Source organism: Oncorhynchus nerka, linkage group LG21, assembly GCF_034236695.1.
Source record: "Oncorhynchus nerka isolate Pitt River linkage group LG21, Oner_Uvic_2.0, whole genome shotgun sequence".
NCBI classification, from domain to species: Eukaryota; Metazoa; Chordata; class Actinopteri; order Salmoniformes; family Salmonidae; genus Oncorhynchus; species Oncorhynchus nerka.
In genome coordinates this window covers 8,213,665-8,238,809 of record NC_088416.1, presented here as the reverse complement: position 1 = coordinate 8,238,809, position 25,145 = coordinate 8,213,665, and the positions used below count along the sequence as shown (strand labels likewise).

Below are 25,145 nucleotides of genomic sequence, written 5' to 3'. Positions count from 1 at the left end.
ATTCCTATAATGTAAGGGGCTTTATCTTTGTAGGTAGAATATGGTCCTAATTTCAACTTGTTTTTAATTGCAGATGGAGACCAGTTAGAATTCCCAGAAGCACTCATTTGAATCCCTCACCTCATCCCTAACCATCTTCGTCCTCTGTCGGATCTGAAGCTTGTTGACTTGGACCTGAGAAATGGACCAGATCTTTTACATTTACTGTTCTTCGGCATCATTTTAATGTGTGGATGGATCTGGCTTTTCTCCCTTTTTAATATTATGAACACTTTTTGTACCATTATTTTTGGGATGATTGTATGTTTTTGAGGGAGTTTTTTGTTGCCCTTTGCCTCCCCTTCTCCTTGTGCATAGTTGTAATAAACCTACAAAACAAACTGTTCCAGTGCATCTGCCTCTTGTTGAAGTTCTGTAGGACACTAAGGGCTGGTTTCCCACACATTAAGTTTAGTCATGGTGCAAAGCTGTTTCGGTGTAAATTCTCTTAAGAGCTTACATTAGTCATGGACTAGGCTTTATGTGTCCAGGAACCAGCCCCTACACGCCTGAAAGGCACTATGGTCAATATGGCATCTGCATTGGCCATGCAGCATTTATGGTGATATAGCCTCTTCAGAAGTCAGGCCATACATACTAGCGCTTTGTGGCGCAGAGCTGTTGTGAAGTGAGTTTGTTTATACAGGCCCTCAACTACTGTCAACCAATCATGTCAATGAGGAGCTATATGGAGCCTTCAGCATTGTTACAAAATTTTAGGCACATGGTGATGTGGTATGGAGCTCAATTGTGCCTCTGGAAGCTCCAATAACATCACACCATCCATGTGATGCTTCTGACCACATTTTCACATCAAGCATTAATTGGATCTTTGACCTCTGGTGGGGATAATCACGTAAAATGTGTAGAAATGATTGGGACTTCCAATGGTAGTTCACTGTGCTGCATCTATCAAATGCTTGTGAAAAGCTAAAGCAATTTTATAACATGCACAACACTACTCTTGTGAGATTGTCAAACCCAATGAATGTGTCATGTTAACACATTTTCATATTAGGTTTGTGGTTACTAGTGTAAGAAATTATTTTTCAATTTCACATCACTGACTTGTTCGATATTAGTTGAAATGGTCAAAGAACTCGAAGGACCAGTTGATTAGTCTTCGGTTCGCAATGAAGGATGGGGACCTAATAAGTTGACCTAAAAAAATCTACCGTTTTAACATGTGAAACTATTCAAATGAAGTGTTTAAGTACTCTTCCGCTACTTGTTCAAGACTTCAAATGAGCCCCACCTAAAATCTCTTTAGGGTGCGCGGCAACTCACGCCACCTGCAACGAGCGTGCGCGCCGCGGCATAGTTCCCGGAAACGAGTTGTATGGGGCGGCGCCGTTCCTTGTTCGCCATACTTGCACAGGGAAGAGCAACAGAAGCACTTATTCTGCTAGCGTCTGTGGAAAAACAGCAGGAAAACGGTAAAGACCTGCTTTCACAACCTATACAATAGTTAAACGATCAAGCACAGAACGTTTCATTATGTTTTAGACTTACTTTGTATCTGGTGTCATTTCGTCCCAACTTTGCTAACTAGCAATTTGCTGAGTTGTGCTAGTATGCCAACCACGATAACGTTAGCCTGCTATGGTATCTATAACGTTACATACTTCACACCCTGGCTGCAGCAGTGCCCATATGTAGCCACAGAAACATTAAGTAAACGTTGGTCTACTGTTAATATTTTGTTCTGCTCCAGTGGGACTTATGTAAAAGCACGGGACATTTGTAACATAGTTTGGTTTAATTGGGTGGCAGGTAGCTAGAGTCCAACACCCATGTTACTAACTAGCCAGCTAGCAATCCTCGTGCAGTTTGATGACTTGCGGCAGTGTCTAGCCGTTCAGAGACTAGTTAGCCAGTGGTGTTAACACACTAGCTAGCTAGCTAGCTATTTGGCTGTCTTTGACGTTTGATTACTTTGTCGCCTGAAACCGTGCTAAATTCGACGATTAGGTAACCTTTGTTCTTTAGATAGTGTAACACATTGTTTAGCTACTTATGTAGCTTTTCGTTTGGATTTTCAAGTTAGCATCTGTCCCTGTCAGTAACTAACGTTACATTAACCGGTCAGTCTTTCTTTGCAGCAAGCTAACGCTACAACTCCAGCTATCTAGCCACCCACAGACAACAAAAGAATGGAAATGAGGTTTATTTTTTTAGACGTTTCTCTTCCAGGAAGTAACTCCAGTCCATAAAGCAATGTTGATAAGAGAACAAATGTTTTGACATACTGCACTGATCTGGAGTGCACACTGCATACCCAGTTCCATTGCAACGCAAATTATAATTTTACAGCTGGTGTCTGTGTAGAGTATTGTCAGTGATTGCACAGGAGAAAGAGACTGTTCTGCACCTGTGCAGAGTACAACTCATTTTGTTCACAAGTTTGAATAAATAATGAGTCATTATTTAAACTGTAATTCATTTCATCCATTAATGTTTACTGATGCAAATTCTAGTTGGTGAATGTGAGAAGAAATTCATTAGAGTAGGTAGACTTGTTTCCTCTGTCAACCTGAATGTTAAGTACCACATCCTGTCAATTATTTCTAGCAGACATCTTCCCACATCTTCCTCTGACTGGGTGGGTGTAGTGGACCCTTTAGACTAGAAGCCAGGACGACATTGATTGAGCCATGTACGATGGAACATCACGACTCATTAAATTGAGCATCCATTAAGTTAGCATTGGAAATTGCTTTAAATTATCATTTGTCAATGAATAGTCAATCCGTGACAAACAATCTCTCGTATATGCTCAGGAGCCTGCAGATGGTTATGTTTCTGTTCTGAACATCCCATGCACTTCCCAGCTGAGTTAAAATCAGACTGACAAACACCTGGCCCCTAACTCCCAGACAAAGTTGAGGATTTTGCCTAAAGAGTAGGGAATAGGAAGTGAGATTTTACTCTTAAGTGGCACTGAAAGTTTAGTGCAAATCATTACATAACATTAGCTCTGAAACAACCTGACATTTGGTCAAAAGTTTATATAATCTGACACACCATTTACCAACCCAAACAGTTGAATTATTTGGTTAATTATGTGGTATAGAGGTCTTAACGGGTCCAACCAAATAACAGTTCAGGGTGGGTCTGGGTCCAAAGTGCAAGCTTTTTCCTCGGATACGGGCCGGGCCCTATTTGATTGTCATCGAGTCTTGGGTCTATGTAACTACAGCTGATAGACCCGAATGGACCCCACCACAGCTCTGCATAGCCTATAGCATATTTGTTTTACACTAATAGAAGGGTTAGACAACATATAAAGACCTATTCATTAAGCAGAAGAGCAACTTGGCTGATATATATATATATTGCTTTTCCATGGGTCTAAACCTGGACCCATTAGGTTGGTCGTCGGGTCCACGTCTGATTGTCCTCGGGTCTGTTCTTGCAAGATGGAGGTAGGTCGACCACTGGTGTCAATGTGTAAAAGCAGTCGGTGTGAGTCTGCAACCTGGTCTTAGATCGTTTCATATTATTCTTTACGCAGATCTAAGACAGTAGATTTCGTATGGAATGTATTAATTTGTGGATACCCATCATCCATTATGTATGATTTGTTACGAACCAATTTGTTGTGGCTACCGTTAGCTAGGTGGCTGTTAGCTATGCTAGGGATTAAGGTTAGGAGTTTGGTTAAAGGGGAAAGGTTAGCGGGCATGTTAAGTAGCTAACAAGTAATAAGTAGTTGCTAATTAGCTCAAATGCTAAAGTTGTCCATGATGAAATTTGAACACACAACCTTTGAGCTGCTAGATATTCGCGTTATACGCCCACCCGACCAACTACCCACCTTTCGATTTTGCCTTAAGTAACCTTCTGTCTTATGTAACCATATCCTACTAATTTGAGTGTCCCTGATTTACATTTACTATCCTACATCAAGTCTGAGACCAGGCTGGAGTCTAAGCAGGCCCCTAACTGCCCTGTGCTCAGGCATGTTTATCACTGCGGTCAAATCCATGTTCCACTGTCTGCAGGGTGAGCTCTCTCCTTCTGTGGCATTCACCCAGCCTGCTAGTTCAGACAGGTCAGGAGGCTGGATGTATGTTAGCAGAGTCACTATTATTTGAGTCACGAGCAAGTCACAAGGTCCGAGTCCCAAGTAGAGTCCTAAGTAGAACGGGTCGAGTCTCGTGTCAAGTTCAAGGCGTGACTTGACTTGCTCTTAAAATACACGTGTTTTTTTTAAGTCAAGTAATATTAAAATCTATACATGCAATGACTTGTTAAACCACAATTCTTTGTCTATTTATTGAGGCTACCGTACAACCCTTTTCATTATTTTGTCACCAACACATTTTGATTATAGAATTGTAAAATAGGGATCTTGTAGCAGTCTTAAACACCAGTCTCGAAGTCAACAGTGAGGAGGTGACTCTGGGATGCTGGCCTTCTAGACAGAGTTTTAAAGGAAAAGCCATATCTCAGACTGGCCAATAAAATAAAAGATTAAGATGTGCAAAAGAACAAAGACACTGGACAGAGGAACTCTGCCTTGAAGGCCAGTGTCCCAGAGTCGCCTCTTCCCTGTTGACGTTGAGACTGGTGTTTTGCGGGTAATGAAGCTGCCAGTTGAGGACTTGTGAGTCATCTGTTTCTCAAACTAGACACACTAATGTACTTGTCCTCTTGCTCAGTTGTTTACCAGGGCCTCCCACTCCTTTTTCTATTCTGGTTAGAGCCAGTTTGTGCTATTCTGTGAAGGGAGTAGTACACAATGTTGTACGAGATCTTCAGTTTCTTTGCAATTTCTCACATGGGATAGCCTTCATTTCTCAGAACAAGAATAGACTGATGCGTTTCAGAAGAAAGTTCTTTGTTTCTGGCCATTTTGAGCCTGTAATCGCACCCACACATGCTGATGCTCCAGATACTCAACTAGTCTAAAGAGGGACAGTTTTATTGCTTCTTTAATCAGAACCACCGTTTTCAGCTGTGCTAACATAATTGCAAAAGGGTTTTCGAATGATCAATTAGCCTTTTAAAATAAACTTCGATTAGCTTATGTGCCATTGGAACACAGGAGTGATGGTTGCTGATAATGCTGAAACGCCTATGTAGCATTCCATAAAAAATCTGCTGTTTCCAGCTGCAATAGTCATTTACAACATTAATAATGTCTGTGCTCTATTTCTGATTTATTTTAATGGACAAAAGCACACAAAAATCATTCAAAAACAAGGACATTTCTAATTGACCCCAAACCTTGAAACAGTCATTTATGTTGTGAAGCTAATAGCAGTGACGCAATTATTGTGTAACTCCTCTAGGGCAACATCTGGAAAATACCGTTCTCTGTCGTGGGTGATGTGTGCTTTCGCCGAGTGGTCGAGCACCGGTACACATCACCCACGACAGAGAACGGTTGATTGTCAAGGACAATGAATTCCATTATCTTGGCTGTAATGGATTTCGCCTTTGAGTTGTCTCGCTGAAATTTTCTTACTCTTTCAAATGACTGTTCGACTTGTTGAGTACTTGATACACACAGTAGACATTGTGGGCTAGGTTAGGAATGCTGTGTTGCACGTGTAGAGCAAAATATAACGTGGCTTCTTTACGTCATGTACCTACGTTATATAGGTATGCACGGTAGCTTTGACCTCGGTTTTTAACATCGGCATTAAACTAGACGTTGGGCCGATACGAGGTTGCCGGTTTTAGCTGATATCGGCCGATTCCGATATATCGTGCATCCCTATAATGAAGCTTACCGTTGTTCCTCAGAACAGTTGAGCCAATCACATGTGTGTTTGAAAATACTCTGTCAGTATTATATGCTGACCACACCGTGCGTTGCAAAATAAATGTACACGTTATTCAGTCATTGCACCCACGTCAACGAGTGTCTGTGTAGCCAGGTACTAAAATAGAACTTGGTTCTATTTGTGACGCAGTGCAAGTCCCGCCTCTCTCCTCATTGGTTTTTGAGAGCATATTTCCACGTGGGTGATTGCAAGATGAATTTAGGTCCACATTCCAGTTGGTGGTATTACTTATTTTTTAACCATTTAACTAGGGAAGTCAGTTAAGAACAAATTCTTATTTACAATGACGGTCTAGGAACAGTGGGTTAACTGCCTTCTTCAGGGGCAGAGCAGATTTGTTTTTTCCCCTGTCTGCTCAGAGATTTGATCTTGCAACCTTTCGGTTACTGGCCCAACGCTCTAACCTCTAATCTATCTGCCACCCCAAACAATAATGCACCTTCAAGTTGGTTGCCAACCACCATATTAAGTCATGAGAAGTAGTCTGAAATGAACTCGGTTTACCTTTTTTTAATCTATGGATTAATTGTCCGCGTAGAGGACCTTGTGCATTTCAGGTCAAATAACAACCCAATGATTATAACCCCAGACGTATTAATTAGCAACAGCAAGTTAGCTAGCTAAATTGCCATAAATGTTTCATGCTATTCGACCTGTCCCCAAATCAATATAGTTGTTTCAGAATTTGTTTCTATATTTCAACCTGCGTGTCCTGATCGTGTGTAGTTGAACAAAATCAACATGTGTGCGGCCTGGTCAGCATTTTAGATAGAATGCCGAGGCTCCTCCACCCTACCAGGAAAACCGTCTGGTTGCCTAGGTTACACCATTGGCTCACAGCAAGAAATCAACCTTTTTTCAAACACAATTTCTTGTCTGCTTGTTTTTAATCAATTACAAACTCTTAAAGTACAACATGCCTAAACATTACTTTTCAAATATGCCTGCTCCCTAGTGTTCTCACTACTTAGAAAAACGTAATATTGTAGGGCTTCCTTCATGCCCCTTTTCATGATGGTGCTAGCAGCCATGTGAGTGCTAGCTACCGACCGGAATATTAAGCTTGCCAAGACCAACAGAACAAATGGACTATAAGTAGTGAATGGGGTTCCAAACAGACTATACTAAACAAGTTAAGTCTTACTTGTGGTGAAATGTTTCCACACATATAGCTAGCTACGCGTAGCCTACTTGTACACTGGGTACCCACATGTTGTATTGTTGGTTTTCCCCAATTTGTGGTCGAGGGGAATTTATTATGTGAATATCAACTTTGAGTATAGCACAACTGGAAAAAGCGAGCTGGTGATTCCATCGCGTTCTATACCTGTCGGTGAATCTCTGTTGTGTGGTGCACATTAGAGGTTGACCGATTAATCGGAATGGCCGATTTCGAGTTTTCATAACAATGAATGAATGAAATCGGTATTTTTGGACACAGATTTTTTTTTTTTCACCTTTTAACTTTATTTATTTAACTGGGCAAGTCAGTTAAGAACATATTCTTATTTTAAATGACGGCCTAGGAACGGTGGGTAAACTGCCTTGTTCAGGGGCGGAACGACAGATGTTCACCTTGTCAGCTCGGGGGATCCAATCTTGCAACCGTACATTTAACTAGTCCAACGCTATAACCACCTGCCTCTCGTTGCACTCCACAAGGAGACTGCCTGTTATGCGAATGCAGTAAGCCACGGTAAGTTGCTAGCTAGCATTAAACTTATCCTTATAAAAACAATCAATCAATCACAATCACTAGTTACCTACACATGGTTGATGATATTACTAGTTTATCTCGCGTGTCCTGCGTTGCATATAATCTGTCTGATCATACAAGCATCTGACTGAGCGGTGGTAGGCAGCAGCAGGTTTGTAAGCAGTCATTCAAACAGCACTTTCGTGCGTTTTGCCAGCAACTCTTCGTTGTGCATCAAGCATTGCGCTGTTTATGACTTGAAGCCTATCAACTCTCGAGATTTGGCTGGTGTAACCGAAATGGCTAGCTAGTTAGTGGGGTGCGCGCTAATAGCGTTTCAAACGTCACTCGCTCTGAAACTTGGAGTGGTTGTTTCCCTTACTCTGCATGGGTAATGGTGCTTCGAGGGTGACTGTTGTGTTGCTGGTTCGAGCCCAGGGAGGAGCGAGGAGAGGGACGGAAGCTATACTGTTACACTGGCAATACTAAAGTGCCTATAAGAACATCCAATAGTCAAAGGTTAATGAAATACAAATGGTATAGAGAAATAGTCCGATAATTCCTATAACTACAACCTAAAACTTCTTACCTGGGAATATTGAAGACTCATGTTAAAAGGAACCACCAGCCTTCATATGTTCTCATCTTCTGAGCAAGGAACTTAAACGTTAGCTTTCTTACATGGCACATATTGCACTTTTACTTTCTTTTCCAACACTTTTTTTGCATTATTTAAACCAAATTGAACATGTTTCATTATTTATTTGAGGCTAAATTGATTTTATTAATGTATTATATTAAGTTAAAATAAGTGTTAATTCAATATTGTATTTGTAATAATGACAATTACAACATTTTTAAAAATTGGCCGATTAATCGGTATCGGCTTTTTTGGTCCTCCAATAATCGGTATCGGCGTTGAAAAATCATAATCGGTCGACCTCTAATGCAGTGGACACTATTTCTGTGCTTTATCAAGTGTGTGCTCTGAATTAGTTGAGGCAATGTGTACATGTAGTAGGAGTAAAGTGACTATGCCTAGATAATAAACAGCAATTAGCAGCAGTGTAAAATAAAAAAAACAGGGGGTGGGGTCAATGCAAATAGTCTGGGTAGCCATTTGATTAACTGTTAAGCAGTCTTATGGCTTGGGGGTAGAAACTCTTATGGAGCTTTTTGGACCTAGACTTGGCCCTCCGTTACCGCTTGCCATGCGGCAGCATAGAGAAGTCTATGACTAGGATGGCTGGAGTCTTTGACAATTTTTTTGGGCCTTCTAATGACATTACTTGGTATAGAAGTCCTGGATGCCAGGAAGTTTGGCCCCAGTGATGTACTCGGCTGTACATACTATCCTCTGTAACACCTTGCGGTCGAGATGGCAGTTGCCATACCAGGCGCTGATGCAATCTTTTCAGTCTCCTGAGGGGGAATAGGTCGTGCCCTCTTCACAACCGTCTTTGGTGTGTTTGGACCATGATAGTTTGTTGGGGATGTGGACACCAAGGAACTTGAAGCTCTCGACCTGCTCCACTACAGCCCCTTACTGTTATAGTGCCTTGTGTGCTATGCAGGTAATACCTTCAATTCCGTGATGAGAGAAGGATATCACCGAAAGCCTAGTTGATTTACCAAATATACACGGGCAATAGCACAAAAGAAATAGGGCAGGTTAAGCCTGATACAGGGGCTATCTGAACGGACACAATTCGAGGGCAAGACCGCACAACCACCCCTTGAGAAACCAAATGTAATCTAACAGGAGCTCAAACAGGTACATAAGCACTTTGCCCCTCCCAGGACCATACAATTGGCAATTACAGCCAATAAACAATGTAAAAGGCCATTTCTGCATACATTGTTAGATTCGACTTAATCAATTTTATAACATTATTGCTCCATGTATGAATGGCTAGCTTAATGTTACCACATAGTGTGCATAGAAATAGGCTAAGGCACACATGGTTATATTAAGCACAACCAGAATGACATAAATCTAGGACACGGACATACGGAAGTCCGACATAACCTGGGAAATATGAACAAAGGAAAAACCATACATTAATTAAATAAACAGAACTTCTACCCCATGAGTCTTGCAAATGTACATGTGCACAATAAACATCTTGCCCTCTCAAAGGTTGGTAGAAATGGTAGGAACTTGGGGGACTGACAGACGAATGAGGTCGGTGGCGGTAATGCACCTAATTTATGAAAGATTCCAATCGCAATAAGTCCAGAGAGGGAAAAGCCTGGAAGGAGGAGAGATGACTAGAAACTATTATTTTATTTTATTTCACCTTTATTTAATAATGTAAGCTAGTTGAGAACAAGTTCTCATTTGCAACTGCGACCGGTGCAAGATAAATATACAGCATGTGCAAATGACGTAGGATAAGGGAGGTAAAGGCAATAAATAGGCCATGGTGGCATAGTAATTACAATATAGCAAATAAACACTGGGATGGGAGATGTGCAGAAGATGAATGTGCAAGTAGAGATACTGGGGTGCAAAGGAGCAAGATAAATAAATAAATACGCTATGGGGATGAGGTAGTTGGATGGGCTATTTACAGATTGGCTATGTGAGCTGCTCTGACAGCTGGTGCTTAAAGCTAGTGAGGGAGATATGAGTCTCCAGCTTCAGTGATTTTGCAGTTCGTTCCAGTCATTGGCAACAGAGAACTGGAAGGAAAGGCGGCCAAAGGAAGGGTTGACTTTGGGGTTGACCAGTGAGATATACCTGCTGGAGCATGTGCTACGGGTGGGTGCTGCTATGGTGACCAGTGAGCTGAGATAAGGTGGAGCTTTACCTGTCAGAGACTTGTAGATAACCTGGAGCCAGTGGTTTTGGCGACGAGTATAAAGCGAGGGCCAGCCAACGATAGTGTACAGGTCGCAGTGGTGGGTAGTATATGGGTCGTTGGTGACAACAGATGGCACTGTGATAGACTGCATCCAGTTTGTTGAGTAGAGTGTTGGAGGCTATTTTATAGATGACATGGTATTACGAGGTTATGTTTGGCAGCATGAGTTATGGATGCTTTATTGCGAAATAGGAAGCCAATCCTAGATTTAATTTTGGATTGGAGATGCTTAATGTGAGTCTGGAAGGAGATTTTACAGTCTAACCAGACACCTAGGTATTTGTAGCTGTCCACATATTCTAAGTCAGAGCCATCCAGAGTAGTGATGCTGGACGGACGGGCAGGTGCAGGCAGTGACCGGTTGAAGAGCATGCATTTAGTTTTACTTGTATTCAGAGCAGTTGGAAGCCACGGAAGGAGAGCTGTATGGCATTGAAGCTCGTCTGGAGGTTAGTTAACACAGTGTCCAAAGGATACTGACTAAGCATTAGGGCTATGATGGAACTACTACGCTGTCACACTGATGGTGGGCTTCCTTAACTCTTGATACAAGCTCTATATCTCTATATTCAGTAAAAGGTTTCCGTTCGGAATGTGTGGTGCCGGACGTTTGACCGGCAGTATTTATTTACTGGACCCATATGCATCGGGAGCGTAACCTAATTAGGGCGTCCACCAATGGTGCTCAGGAAGACACGAGTCCCGTTTGGGTTATGGTAATTCATTTGAACAGAAAATGCCAATCGAGAATGCAACGATGTTACCTAATTCCGATGCCCACATGTACTTTCCCTCAGTCACTAAGACGAGTAACGAAAAGCAAAATCACTAGCCTATTTTAATTTGCTATCCCCCATGTAAAAGTTGACCTATTCTATTGTTCAGCTTGTCGAGAAAGAAACAGCCTATTCCAAACTGACTCTGGGACAGTTGTGGGACGATAGATCCCAAGTTCATACAACCAGTAGGCCTAGGCTACATAAAACAAAAGTTAAAAAGCCATGAGTCTGATGCAACCGATAACATTTATCCCTAAAATGTTGATCAACTATTATTTCTTCATATTTATAAGCTCAGCAATGCGCACAAGACCGTATGCTACGTGTGAATGTTCGTTCCATAATGCAATTAGGGGGAAACACCGTTGTCATAAGCAAGCAGTTACATGTGAGAGAGATGGAATTTAGAGGGGAGAACAAATATGCAACAACTAGCATGGGTTGCTAATATGACAAGGATTGTGGCTTTGGCTACTGGACAATTAAGGAAAGTTGATATAAAAGAATTGCCTTTATGGATATGGTCTGATTTTGGCTAGGCTACTTTGAAGCAAGGTAAGATATGTAGTAAAATGTTCAGGATTCCAAAAATGAAGTATATGTTTTCAAAATGCATACTGCCCCCAGCTCATTGCAAAGTGGTGTGTGACACCCTGATGAAGCCTGCATTCTATTGCTTATGCATTTGCTGTTTGAGATGCTGTATCAGCAGCTCTCACACTGTCTGACTGTTTTTCCACTTAAAGGCTCTGTAGCTGTATGCTGTGCGAGTGTGATAAATGAGATGCATAACCAATATACACACACGGAAATGTAATTCCACTAAATTATGCAAATGAACCTATAGACCAATAAGCATGACCAGTCAAATGTATTTAAATCGACTGGTATTTCCATCAATGAATAGGCTAAAAAGCATTATTTCGCAATGGGATTTTGGCCAGTGCAGCAGTACTAATTTATTTCCCATTTTTCTTTTGTTTTATGGTGTACTTTTCGTTCCTATATCTGTGTTACCGTGTAGATTGGCTTTAGTGAGGGATTAGTTTCCTAATACATGTACTATACGCCATACAAAACTCCAAAACAAACTGCGTCATTCATTCTCCCCGCTCCATTTTCCTTCATTTTCCACACCAGGCTACTAGTTTATTTTTTTTTTTTTTTTTTTTTTTATGAATAGTTTTACGCTCTTTGGTTAACAAGGATCCAGATGTGCTTTTAACTTAAGACTAAATGCCAATATTTAAATACTTTCACTCCCCCAAGCTCCAGCGAAGAATGATAGATCACCAAAATCAAGTGGAAAATAAATTATTTTTTTTTTTTTTTTCATTCCCGAGTGCTCTTTCTGCAGTAGCAGACACAGAAAGAGGATTCATGATCAGGCTATTGTGGGAGAGAAAGCCTTATTTGGGATGTTGGACCCTTCTTGGCATAAATACAACTCTTCCTGCTTTTGTGAGTCTCTCCAGTTGTCATGACTCAAGTATATTGAGGGAGAGGCCTCTCATTCCAATTATAACCCCTGGATGGGGATGACCCATCTGGAGTGGATTTTATTGGCCATCTTGTTTGTTGTGAATGCCATTAGGCTTGCTGTCAAACGGTTTTAGTTGTTGATAAGATGACATCAAATGATTTGAGTCGTTTTTGAGAAAAGCAATTTCAAGAACAGTTTCATTCAGATTTTACTTGAGGAAAGCCCCACAAATTAAGCCTGGAAGTCGGCCCCGATCCAAACAAATTTTGTCATTACAACGACCGTAGGAGTTTGCCATTACAGATCTGAGGCAAACGGGCAACAACATTTAAGGACCATGGTCATTGATTGCGTCGATCTTAAGAATGTAGCCTACATGTGGTCTATTTTAGGAGCATGTAAATTCTGTATGTCAACATTGTTTTGACCGACGCTTGACCACATCTGTCAGTGTAGTTGAACTTACTTGCTAAATAATGAAAGGAAGACAACATCACTGTATAACACATGACAGTCAGTGTAAGTAGATTGGTGTGAGCTTGTTTTGAAAAGTCCGGCTAAGAGGCCCCTGGAGACCAATGGTTGTGAGCGACTGTGTTTGATTGATCCGTTTTTAGAACAACCCCTCAGGTGGTTCTCCCAATGCGAAGGATCACGCAGTTAAAAATGGAAAATACACCATTTGTTGTTTTGTCATGTATTGTTGTATTTCTTTGCATCTTGGGACAGTTGACCTCAATCTTGTGTGTGTTAGGGGCCCATGTCATGTGACTTTTCACACATGACCTCATTTGATGGAGATGGTCTCCCATTAGCCTGATGCTGTTAGTGTGCCCAGATTTTTCACATTAGAACCAGGATTATGTCATCAGTAGTGGCTTCATTTTTTTGTGATGTAAAAAAAAAAAAAAAAAGATTCTGCACCTTTTTTGGTTCTTCTGATCAGGGAACCTTTCTGCGTTTTAGTTCCTTGTTTGTTGCCTTATGTGATGTCATAGCAGCATTTCATAGTAATTGATGAGATGCTGTCATCCTTTTATTTGAGCAGAATATACTACATCCTCTGAGATGAAGCCACATGGGAGGAGTAGCGATTAGTGGAACTATTTATTTGCCTATCTTGGTTGTAAACATTCCTCCTTTCTCTTCTTCCTCTTCCCCACCCTTTCTCTGTCACTTCTCTTTCTCTCCACAGACATGGCTGAGGACGATTTGACTCCGGAGCAGCTAGCAGCTATCGCTGCGGAGAACGACGTAGGTGAGACGGTCAACTACAAGCCCCCGGCCCAGAAGACCCTGCAGGAAATCCAGGAGCTGGATCAGGATGACGAGAGCCTCCGGAAGTACAAGGAGGTTCTGCTAGGAGCCGGCGCTGCTGCTGCTGTCGCTGGTGAGTGTGTGTGTTTGTAATTTCTCTCTCAATATGTGTGTTTGTATACGTGTCTGCCTGGCGCCTGCTTAGTATCTTTACGTGTCAAATCCAAGATGGCGTAGCAGTCGGTCGTGTGTCCTGTGTAAATATAGTATTCCTAATTTATTTTTTCTTCTCGTATATATTTCATATATATTTTAATCTCACTTTCCATCTACGGACTGAATATACTCTCCTGCAACCCGCCTCACCCAATGTGGTACGGATCTGCTGTTTTTATACTTTAGAACCGGAACCCCCATCAGAAGCTAGCCAGCTAACTAGCTACTAGTCAGTTAGCCACTGCTAGCGGTCTTCACCGTTCATTCGGACACCAGCCAGCCTCAGCTCGGTCAATACCTGCCAGTCTGCACAGCGCTATATCAACCCAGAGCATATCAAACTGCTTTTTCTCTACCACATCTTCTAATTCCTACCGCAAGCTCTGAACCTTAACACAGGATCATCGCAGCTAGCTAGCTGCAATCCGAGTGGCTACGCCTGGCTAATGTCTGTTCCAAAGCAAGCACCAGTTAGCCTTGAGCTAGCCTCGAACTAGGCCCATCTCCCAACTAGCCAAAGAGGTCTACCAGCTAATTATTGAGCTACAATAACTCTTTTTCCATATGGCCTGGACCCTTTACTGCCGACACGGAGTCCCGCCGATCCATCACGACTGGTCTGCCGACGTATTCATCCGAGGTGGTTTGAACAGGCTCTTCCGTTGTGACATCGCTGAAGGCCCATCTGCTAGCCCCGACCCGCTAGCTGTCTGAATCGCCATGTCTCCAGCTTGCCTACTGAAGTAGCGACAACTGAACGGCTCCCTTACTCACCCATTGCTCCCTTACTCACATCCTACCATACCCGTGTCTGTGCATTATGCCTTGAATCTATTCTTCCGTGCCCAGAAATCTGCTCCTTTTACTCTCTGTTCCGAACGCACTAGAGGACCAGTTCTTATAGCCTTTAGCCGTACCTTTATCCTACTCCTCCTCTGTTCCTCTGGTGATGTAGAGGTTAACCCAGGCCCTGCAGCCCCCAGTACCACTCCTATTCCCCAGGCGCGCTCATTTGTTGACTTCTGTAACCGTAAAAGCCTTGGTTTCATGCATGTTAACATCAGTTTGTTTTATTCACTGCTTTAGCACACTCCGTCAACCCGGATGTCCTAGCCGTGTCTGAATCCTGGCTTAGGAACGCCACCAAAAATCCAGAAATTTCCATCCCCAACGACAACCGTTTCTGACAAGCTAGAACTGCCAAAGGTGGCGAAGTTAGCCTGCAGAGTTCTGTCATACTATCCAGGTCTGTGCCCAAAAATCTATCTTCAGAGTTTGTACTGTTAGGTGTTCTAAACTGGGATATACTTAACACCCCGGCCGTCCAACAATCTAAACTAGGTGCCCTCAATCTCACACAAATTATCAAGGAACCTACCAGGTACAACCCTTAATCTGTAACCATGGGCATTGGATATCATCCTGACCAACTTGCCCTCTAAATACAGCTCTGCTGTCTTCAACCAGGATCTCAGCAATCACTGCTTCATTGCCTAGGTCCGTAATGGGTCCATGGTCACTCGACCACGCCTCATCACTGTCAAATGCTCCCTAAAACACTTCTGCGAGCAGGCCTTTCTAATCGACCTGGCCCAGGTATCCTGGAAAGATATTGACCTCATCCTGTCAGTAGAGGATGCCTGGTAGCTCTTCAAAAGTGCTTTCCTCGCCATCTTAAATAAGCATGCCCATTCAAAAAAATGTAGAACTAAGAATAGATATAGCCCTTGGTTCACCCCAGACTTGACTGGCCTTGACCAGCACAAAAACATCCTGTGGTGTTCTGCATTAGCATCGAATAGCCCCCGCAATATGCAACTTTTCACAGAAGTCAGGAACCAATATTCACAGTCAATTAGGAACGCCAAGGCTAGCTTTTTCAAACAGAAATTTGCATCATGTAGCACTAATTCCAAAATCTTTTGGGACACTAAAGTCCACGGAGAATAAGAGCACCTCTTCCCAGCAGCCCACTGCACTGAGGCTAGGAAACACTGTCACCACCGATAAATCCGGGTTCATTGAGAATTTCAATAAGCATCTTTCTACGGCTGGCATTGCTTTTCACCTGGCTACCCCTACCCTGGCCAACAGCTCTGCACCCCCCCCACGCTCAAGGTCCTAAACAATATCATAACCACCATTGATAAAAGACAATACTGTGCAGCAGTCTTCATCGACCTGGCCAAGGCTTTCGACTCTTGTCAATCACAACATTCTTATTGGCAGACTCCATACTCTTGGTTTCTCAAATGACTGCCTAGCCTGGTTAACCAACTACTTCTCAGATTTCAGTGTGTCATATCAGAGGGCCTATTGTCCGTACCTCTTGCAGTCTCTATGGGGGTGCCACAGGGTTCAATTCTCAGGCCGACTCTTTTCTCTGCATATATCAATGATGTCGCTCTTGCTGCTGGTGATAATCTGATCCGCTATGCAGACAACACCATTCTGTTTACCTCTGGCCCTTCTTTGGACACTGCTAACTTCTTGAGTGTAGGGGGCAGGATTTTTGTTTTTGGCTAAAAACATACCCATTTGAAACTGCCTATTTCTCAGGCCCCGAAACTAGAATATGCATATAATTGTCAGAATAGGATAGAAAACACTGTCTCCAAAACTGTCAAAATATTGTCTGAGTATAACGGAACAGATCTTGCAGGCGAAAACCTGAGGAAAATCCAACAAAGTGCTGTTTTTCCTGAAAGCTTTCTGTTCCATTGGATGCCTTGCCTCCATTTAAAGGGATATCAACCAGATTCATTTTCCTATGGCTTCATCAAGGTGTCAACAGTCTTTAGACAAAGTTTCAGGCTTTTATTTTGAAAAATGAGCGAGCAAGATAACATCGCATCAGTGGATAGCTGGGTGTTCGCAGAGTTTTGCTTGTGCAACCGAGTGGGGCAGCCATTGTCTCTCCCTCTCCTATTGAAAAAGCGACAGTCCCGGTTGATATATTATCGATTATATTTTTTTAAACAACCTGAGGATTGATTATAAAAACTGTTTGACATGTTTCTGTGGACATTACGGATACTATTTGGAATTTTCATCTGCGATGTCGTGACCGCTCGAGCCTGTGGATTTCTGAACATAACGCGCCAAACAAATGGAGGTGTTTTGGATAAAATAAAAATAATCTTTATGGAACAAAGGGAACATTTATTGTGTAACTGGGAGTCTCGTGAGTGCAAACATCCGAAGATCATCAAAGGTAAGCGATTTAATCTATTGCTTTTCTGACTTTCGTGACCAATCTACTTGGCTGCTAGGTGTTTGTAATATTTTGTCTACTGAGAGAGATGTTCTTACATTAACACTTGTTATGCTTTTGCCGAAAAGCTTTTTTGAAATCTGACACGCCAGGTGGATTAACAACCAGCTAAGCTGTGTTTTGCTATATTGCACTTGTGATTTCATGAAAATTATATATTTTTAGTCATTTTATTTGAATTTGGTGCGCTGCAATTCAGCAGGTGTTGATAAAAATTATCCCGCTAACGGGATGGGTGCGTCAAGAAATTAACAAACCTCCAGATGAGCTTCAATGCCATACAACGCTCCTGCCGTGGCTTCCAACGGCTTTTAAATGCAAGTAAAACTAAATGCATGCTCTTCAACCGATGGCCGCCCGCACCCGCCTGACTAGCATTACTACTCTGGACGGTTCTGATTTAGAATATGTGGACAACTACAAATACCTAGGTGCCTGGTTAGACTGTAAACTCTCCTTCCAGACTCACATTAAGCATCTCTAATCCAAAATTAAATCTAGGATTGGCTTCCTATTTCGCAATAAAGCATCCATAACTCATGCTGCCAAACACCTTCGTAAAACTGACTATCCTACCGATCCTAGACTTTGGGGACGTCATTTACAAAATAGCCTCCAACACTCTACTCAGACTACATGTAATTTGCTATCACAGTGCCATCTGTTTTGTCACCAAAGCCCCATATACTACCCACCATTGCGACCTGTATGCTCTCGTTGGCTGGCCCTCGCTACCTATTCGTCGCCAAACCCACTGGATCCGGGTCATCTAAGTCTTTGCTAGGTAAAGCCCCACCTTATCTCAGGTCACTGGTCACCATAGTAGCACCCACCCGTAGTACACGCTCCAGCAGGTATATTTCACTGGTCACCCCCAAAGCCAACACCTCCTTTGGCTGCCTTTCCTTCCAGTTCTCTGCTGCCAATGACTGGAACGAATTGCAAAATTTCCTGAAGCTGGAGACTTATCTTCCTCTAACTTTAAGCATCAACTGTCAGAGCAGCTTACCGATCACTGTACCTGTACACAGCCTATCTGTAAATAGCCCACCCAACTACCTCATCCCCATATTGTTATTTATCTTTTTGCACCTCAGTATCTCTACTTGCACATCATCTGCACATCTATCACTCCAGTGTTAATGCTAAATTGTAATTATTTTGCCTCTATGGCCTATTTATTGCTATTTATTCCTTACTCTTCTGCATTTGCACACACTGTACATAGATTTTTCTATTGTGTTAATAACTGTACGTTTGTTTAACTCTGTTTTTGTCGTCACACTGCTTTGCTTTATCTTGGCCAGGTCGCAGTTGTAAATGAGAACTTTTTCTCATTTGGCCTACCTGGTTATTTAAAGGTGAAATTTAAAAAATAAAAATACCACTGTTTAGCTTTGGGAGAATGCTATAGAAACAGTCCCTGGGTACTAGCTATCTCAAAATAAACAAATGTTTTTTTTCATGTTGGGGCCCTTCCAACTAATGGATAGCTGTCCTGATTTCAGCTCTCATCTGGGGCAGCATGTTGGACAGCTGGTTGTTACTGGTAGTATATATGCAGTCTTCATTCCTAAATGTTGCCTCTAAGAATTATTGGTCTGTACAATAGATTACAACTTTTAATGTTTAAATGGAGGCCTAGGTAAGGGCAATAACTTCACAGATATCCCTACTTGGATGTATTTTGTTTGGTTGTCATTTAGACACAAATGCAGAATTATGTAAAAATACATTTTAAGTCATGTTTTTGTGCTTAATGTTAGAATATAAAATACGTTTTGTGACGTATTTTCACACGAATGACCTATAAAGTTTAAAGGTCTGAAACCAAACATTACATATCAGCAAGTAACTAGGGTGTAATTGTGTCAAGGTTGCTGTGGGTCAGTTACCTTGATCTATTTGCATGTTCTTTGTCTGGTCTTGTTGCAGATCCCAGCGTTCCCAACGTCCAGGTGACACGGTTGACACTGATGTGTGAGACTGCCCCGAACCCACTGACCCTTGACCTGCAAGGTGAGCTGTAGTACTTTTGTTTACTGTAATTCCCAGAAATGGACATCTTATCGTACGAGCATCTCAAAACATGGGGGAATGGTTCCGAGTGTGTCACTAACTGGCATTGACAAACTGATTTGTTAGACCACGTTCTAAGTAAAGACCTGCTACTTTCACCTGACTCTCTTGAGGTGAGCAAGACACCTTGTGCCGCTGAACAGAATGACCTGAGTCACCCTGAACGAGGCAGGCCAGTGCCAGTAAAAGTGCGTGCATCACACTCGTGTATGTACTTGTAGTGACTGTTCCCGAGGAACAGTGTAACACAGCCACTCGTGTCAGAAGTAACATGCTGGAAACGGTGAATGAATAGGAATTAATTAGGTGTATTTTGAACATTTCAAAGCCTTTACCTCATGGTCTTTCCATGTACAGCACTTATTGCAAATTCTGGGGTAAAAACTGTTTCGACGCATTCATCGTGGGTGGAATAAAGAGATTACTGTATTGCTTCTGTTCCCCCAGTCTGTTCCACTGCTAGATGTTAAGGGAGAGTGTTGCAGCACTGCTAGAAGACACTATTAAAACCCCTGATTAAGTGTGCTAATGAGGCAGTGCCACTGCTGGGCTGAGATAATGACCCCTGCTGAGGTGTCAGAGCTGCCTAGGACTCCACATGGCTGTTAGACACCTTGCTGTCACACTCCACACTGGAGCCCTGTGGACCGCAGTCCCCTGCTGCATGCCCTAGTTAGTGTGTGTGTGTGAGAGAGAGTTGGAGAAACCTTGTTTTATTCCCTCATTGTCTTTCTAACAGGAGATCTGGAGGCCTTTAAGAAGCAGTCCTTTATCCTGAAGGAGGGAGTGGAGTACAGAATAAAGATCAGCTTCAAAGTGAGAGCACAGTTCAGATCTTTTGCAGTGGTCATTGCTGACATTTAAATGTACAGGTAACTGCCAAAATAAAGGAAACCCCAACATCGTGTCTTAATAGGGTGTTGGGGCACCACGAGTCAGAACAGCTTCAATGCACCTTGGCATAGATTCTACAAGTGTCTGGAACTCTGTTGGAAGGATGCGACACCATTCTTCCACGAAATTCCATAATTTGATGTTTTGTTGGAGGATTACCGCTGTCTCAGGCGCCGTGCCAGAATCTCCCATAAGTGTTCAATTGGTTTGAGATCTGGTGACTGAGACGGCCATGGCATATGGTTTACATCATTTTTATGCTCATCAACCCATTCAGTGACCACTCGTGGCCTGTGGATGGGGGCATTGTCATCCTATAGGAGCATAGCCATGGTAGCCAAAATAATGGCCTACCCAGCATTTTTATGCATGATGGGATGTTAATTTCTTAATGAACCCAGGAGCCACACCTGTGTGGAAGCACCTGCTTTCAATATACTTTACCTCTCATTCCCACAAGTGTTTCCATTATTTTTGGCAGTTACCTGTATAACATGTAAGATATTGCACAAAACAATTGAATTGACCTGAAATATAACAAAAGAGAATCTGTCGTTCACTTTACGTGAATGAAAGCTGTTTGTATGAAGACCACAAGTTAAATGCAGAAGACACATTTCAGTTGAATGCATTCAGTTGTACAACTGACTAGGTACCCCCCTTTTCCCTTTCCCTAAAAAGGTGGTGGCTACACTTTTCTTTTCCCCCCACTAAAAATCAAACACTCAGATTGTGCCATTAATGAACTTGGCTTACCGGTAGGTATTGTATTTTTCAGATTTCATGGTTCACTAGGTCTTTTAAAGGGCTTATTTCTGTCAGATGAGCTTGCGATAAGCTAGATTGATTTTCCATGCCGCTAACGATGCCTCTATCTCTGCAGGTGAACAAGGAGATTGTCTCGGGACTCAAGTATGTCCAGCAGACCCACAGGAAAGGCGTGAGAAGTGAGTGCTTGCTGCTTCCTATCCCTCTTGTTTGTTTCCTCCTGACCTCCATCTCAACCGCACAAACCTTCCTCCCATAGTAAATGTGGGAAATTGTGCCCTAGACTGAAGCGAATGTTGACATCAACGTTGAAGTTTCCCACTACCATCAGTTTCTACAGATTGCCCTGTTAAGGGAATGTACTAGGTGATACATTGTCATGGTTTCCAAATGTTGGTCCTAACAGAATTGAAGAGATAAGTGGCATGATGCCACATCAACACCGTTGCTTTAGACAGTAAGGGAATCATTTTAAATGAATTAGTTCAGTGAAGAGCTGTAAACACTTAAGGCCTGTGGAGACTACCATTGTTTAATGACGTTGACAGACGGCCCCGGCCCACACACTGCCTTCCCTTTTAAATCTGCCAAGAGAAACAGGCAGAAGTGCCAGGGCCTGAAATTGAGATATTGTTTGAAACCGGATGAAAAGGTTGAAAAATAGAGGCTGAAAAACAGACTCGACAGTGTCACTAGGGATATTGAGATTGTTTTGAGGCATTCATCTCACATTTTACTGAGCAGAAGAGAAAGGCAGAGTGGCAGGGCGTGAAATGTTTGTTTGAAACTGGATGCAAGTCTAGGCACAAAACAGCCTGTTGTGTCAATTGCTTTATTAGTGAGTCGTGTTTGTGAGGCTTATTGAGAAATCGATTGATCAAAATAAAATTGGAGCAGGCCTCGTGAGTGGTGCAGCGGTCTACGGCACTGCTATGCAGTGCTTGAGGCGTCACTACAGACCCTGGTTCAATCCCAGTGTCTTCCGGGTTAGGGAAGTGTTTGGCCGAGCGAGATTTCCTTGTCCCGTTGCGCTCTAGCGACTCCTTGCCGGGGGCCTGCAAGCTGACTTCAGTCCCCAGCTGAACGGTGTTTCCTCCGACACATTGGTGCGGCTGGCTTCTGGATTAAGCGAGCTGTGTGTCAAGAAGCAGTGCGGCTTGGCAGGGTCGTGTTTCGGAGGTCTCGTGGCTCTCGTCTTTCGCCTCTCCCGAGTCCGTAGGGGGGTTGCAGCGATGGGACAAGGCTGTAACTACCAATTGGATGTCACAAAATTGGGGAGAAAAAGGGATAAAAGTTCAACAAATTCTATAAATTGGAGTAAAACAATCATCAGTCGTGTTTTTCATTAGTCCTGTTTATTGATAACTTTCTTCGCAGTTAGCAAGTATTTTCTCCAAGTAGTTACACCCTGTTTCATTGTTTTCTGTTTATTGCCTGATGAACACCACCCTGTATTTCTTGTCCTCCCTGGTGATTCAAACAGCCCTTCTTTTCTCTCTTGTCTCTGTAGTTGACAAGTCGGACTACATGGTGGGGAGCTATGGGCCGAGGCCGAACGAGTATGACTTCCTGACCCCGCTGGAGGAGGCTCCTAAAGGCATGCTGGCCCGCGGCACCTACAACATCAAGTCCAAGTTCACCGACGACGATAAGCACAACCACCTTTCTTGGGAGTGGAACCTCAACATCAAGAAAGACTGGAAAGATTAAGAAAGAGGCCTTCAAAACCAAACCCCACAACCATGTCCCCATTTCACCATGAGTCTATTTTCTTGTACTTCATTCCATCCTCATGCCTTCAATCTTCATTCTGACCCTTCCTCTTCATTCCGACCCTTCCATCCATCCCTCTTTTTTTCCCCATTTATCCGTCTGCATTAGTAGCAGCAGCAGACGCAACGCCCCCCTCTGTCCGTCCATCCCTCCTCTGCTTTCATTGGTTGCACAAAATCCACCATCATTGATTCAATGCCCTCAACCTGCCAAGAATTTGGTTAGGACTGACTGGGAGGGGCCTCAGTGGGGAAGGGAAAACTAGCTGTTATTGGCAGAGAGGTTTGGAACTATTCTTTATTGGTTTACTAACTAATTTACCAAGGTAGTCTTTTCAAACTACTCCAACACTGAAAGGGCATTATCATAATCTTCCAACCTGGTATTGGGCCTTTAAGTTTTTTTTTTATATATAATTGTATGAATAATAGTATACTGTGGCTTTGTTCATGTCACTGTTGATATTAATCAGCGTTTATGGTCAATCCTTCCCCGACATCTTTTTCCTTACCCCTTTTAGCATTCCTTTGCCTGCCTCCTTGCTATTTTTTTCTATATATATTTTTACCAAGACCTGCCTTGTTAAAGATATTCTCCTGTACTTTTATTTTTTTGCCAGTAGTTATGAAAGTAGCACCCACGAGCCAAAAGTGGTCTCTGAAAATCGCATGTCACAAATATGTGCACCATGACATTGCTCTCGTTCTACTGCGTGTGTGCGTCTTGTTAGCCGTCACTCAAATGGTGAGGGGATGAAACTCAAATGACTAAGGGGCTTGCCCAAGTGGGGCTTAATGTAGGGGTTAAAATGTTCTGGAGCATGTCTTTTTAAACCTACAGTGAAATAATGAGATGCTTTACTTCAGCTCCTCCTACCCCCCCTTAAATGTTTAACCCTTTCCTCTTACATGGGGATTGGGGCCAAGGTAACCTAATGTAGCAGGTGTATAATTTTTTTTGAAGTAATTACGCCTGAAAGTAGATCCCCTATATAAGGGGTATTCAACTCTTACCCTATGAGGTCCGCATCCTGCTAGTTTTCTGTTGTATGTGGAGGACGAGTTAAGGTGGCGTGTCGCCTTGTTAATGTCCAAAAGCAGAAGTCCATTTCCCCTGAAAACAGGAACATCCAGTAGTTTAGGATTCGGCAGAGACTAGGGCAAAGGAAGTGAAAGATGATGACATTGTAAAAATAAAATAAAAAGGGCGTAAGCCCCAGTGCTGCCTCATACCGAAAGATCAAAATGATCAGTTTCACTCACCAATAATCAGTTCACTACTCTTGTGCAGTTGTCATGGTAGTGCACTAACAGATGGTGCATGCCTTGGGCTGTATGTTGTGTATTTCATGTGGTGCTTGCCATCAGGTAGACTCACTCAAGGGCATATTGTAATATCAACTGTTCCACCATCTTAATCGCTTTGCTAGTTGAGATTCTCCCTGTCGTCTTTACACACATGCTGCTCCCGCCCTGAACTCAACCTCCACTAGTAAACACAAGTTAACATTGTAGTTAGAATGAGAATAGAATACACCACCTAGAATTTACCAATTTTTTTTTTTTTTCTTTTCTTGCCCACCCCAGCAAGCCACTTCATCATTATTGTTCATCCTTAGCCATGAGGCCTTATCGTCGACTTTGGTCGCGTGAAAAAGAGACATGATTATTTTATTTTTTTGCCTTAATGTACATCAATCCCCAGTCAGATTTCCCTCCTCCCCACCTCACTCACATGTTATAAACCTTAGGGCCTGCTGTCGGAGGTCAAAGGTGATGACAAGTACCAGAGAAGGCACAGGAGTAGAGAATGACTCACCGTCTGCTGCTGGAGACATTGACGGTGTTTCAGCTCTCATTAGGAACAGGAGCTGGTAGGGTTAAGATGTACACCTCCACAGTCAGGCCCCAGCCTTTGCCCAATGACCTATTGACGAAAAGACGTTGATGGAAGAACGGTCAAGTTTGCACAGAGTAGGATGTGCTAGCAGAAAATGTGTGTTACTGTTTGAGTATGTTAAGAGGGAGGGATTTTGGATCAGAAAGGGGAATTGACATGTACTGTACCCTAAGCATATGGATGTAAAAGTGTTTCAGATATTGTGCTTTTCCATACATTCCTTCACACATTGTACAGTTTCGATGCTGGCATGCTGGTGGGGTTGTATGCATATTTGATCATTTGTGATTGCTCTTCATGGACAATAAAGATGTTGCTCAACTTGG

The 25,145-nt window shown here is 42.6% G+C and overlaps 3 protein-coding genes across 4 annotated transcripts in view; 2 read left to right on the top strand and 1 right to left on the bottom strand.

Annotated features, from left to right (window-relative positions):
* The window catches only part of LOC115103789 (THO complex subunit 4-like), a 2,818-nt gene extending 2,433 nt beyond the window's left edge, over window positions 1-385 (top strand). Inside the window, exon 6 of the mRNA XM_029624720.2 lies at window positions 74-385. Coding sequence (XP_029480580.1) covers window positions 74-88 — 15 coding nt within the window. The 3' untranslated portion in view covers window positions 89-385. The remainder of the gene's footprint in view (window positions 1-73) is intronic.
* The window catches only part of LOC115103790 (anaphase-promoting complex subunit 11), a 24,743-nt gene extending 5,411 nt beyond the window's left edge, over window positions 1-19,332 (bottom strand). The window contains exon 1 of the mRNA XM_065006269.1: window positions 19,302-19,332. Coding sequence (XP_064862341.1) covers window positions 19,302-19,317 — 16 coding nt within the window. The 5' untranslated portion in view covers window positions 19,318-19,332. The remainder of the gene's footprint in view (window positions 1-19,301) is intronic.
* Window positions 1,361-25,145, top strand: LOC115103788 (rho GDP-dissociation inhibitor 1-like). Of its 2 annotated transcripts, XM_029624719.2 has the most exons (7): window positions 1,388-1,475; window positions 3,410-3,464; window positions 13,855-14,049; window positions 19,342-19,425; window positions 20,225-20,301; window positions 21,263-21,326; window positions 22,658-25,145. In XM_029624719.2, exons 3-7 carry the CDS (start codon window positions 13,857-13,859, stop codon window positions 22,855-22,857), a joined length of 618 nt encoding a protein of 205 aa, XP_029480579.1. In that variant the 5' UTR covers window positions 1,388-1,475; window positions 3,410-3,464; window positions 13,855-13,856; the 3' UTR covers window positions 22,858-25,145. The 2 variants fall into 2 exon arrangements, with proteins under 2 accessions (XP_029480578.1, XP_029480579.1); XM_029624718.2 differs by lacking the exon at window positions 3,410-3,464 and having other exon boundaries at window positions 1,361-1,475.

Bases quoted from the DNA above. Each gene is read 5' to 3' on its own strand.
- LOC115103788 (XM_029624718.2), top strand. From the start codon at position 1,379: ATGGGGCGGCGCCGTTCCTTGTTCGCCATACTTGCACAGGGAAGAGCA. The intron at 1,476-13,854 runs GTAAAGACCTGC...TTCTCTCCACAG, and splicing joins GGAAAAACAGCAGGAAAACG to ACATGGCTGAGGACGATTTG. The intron at 21,327-22,657 runs GTGAGTGCTTGC...TTGTCTCTGTAG, and splicing joins CCACAGGAAAGGCGTGAGAA to TTGACAAGTCGGACTACATG.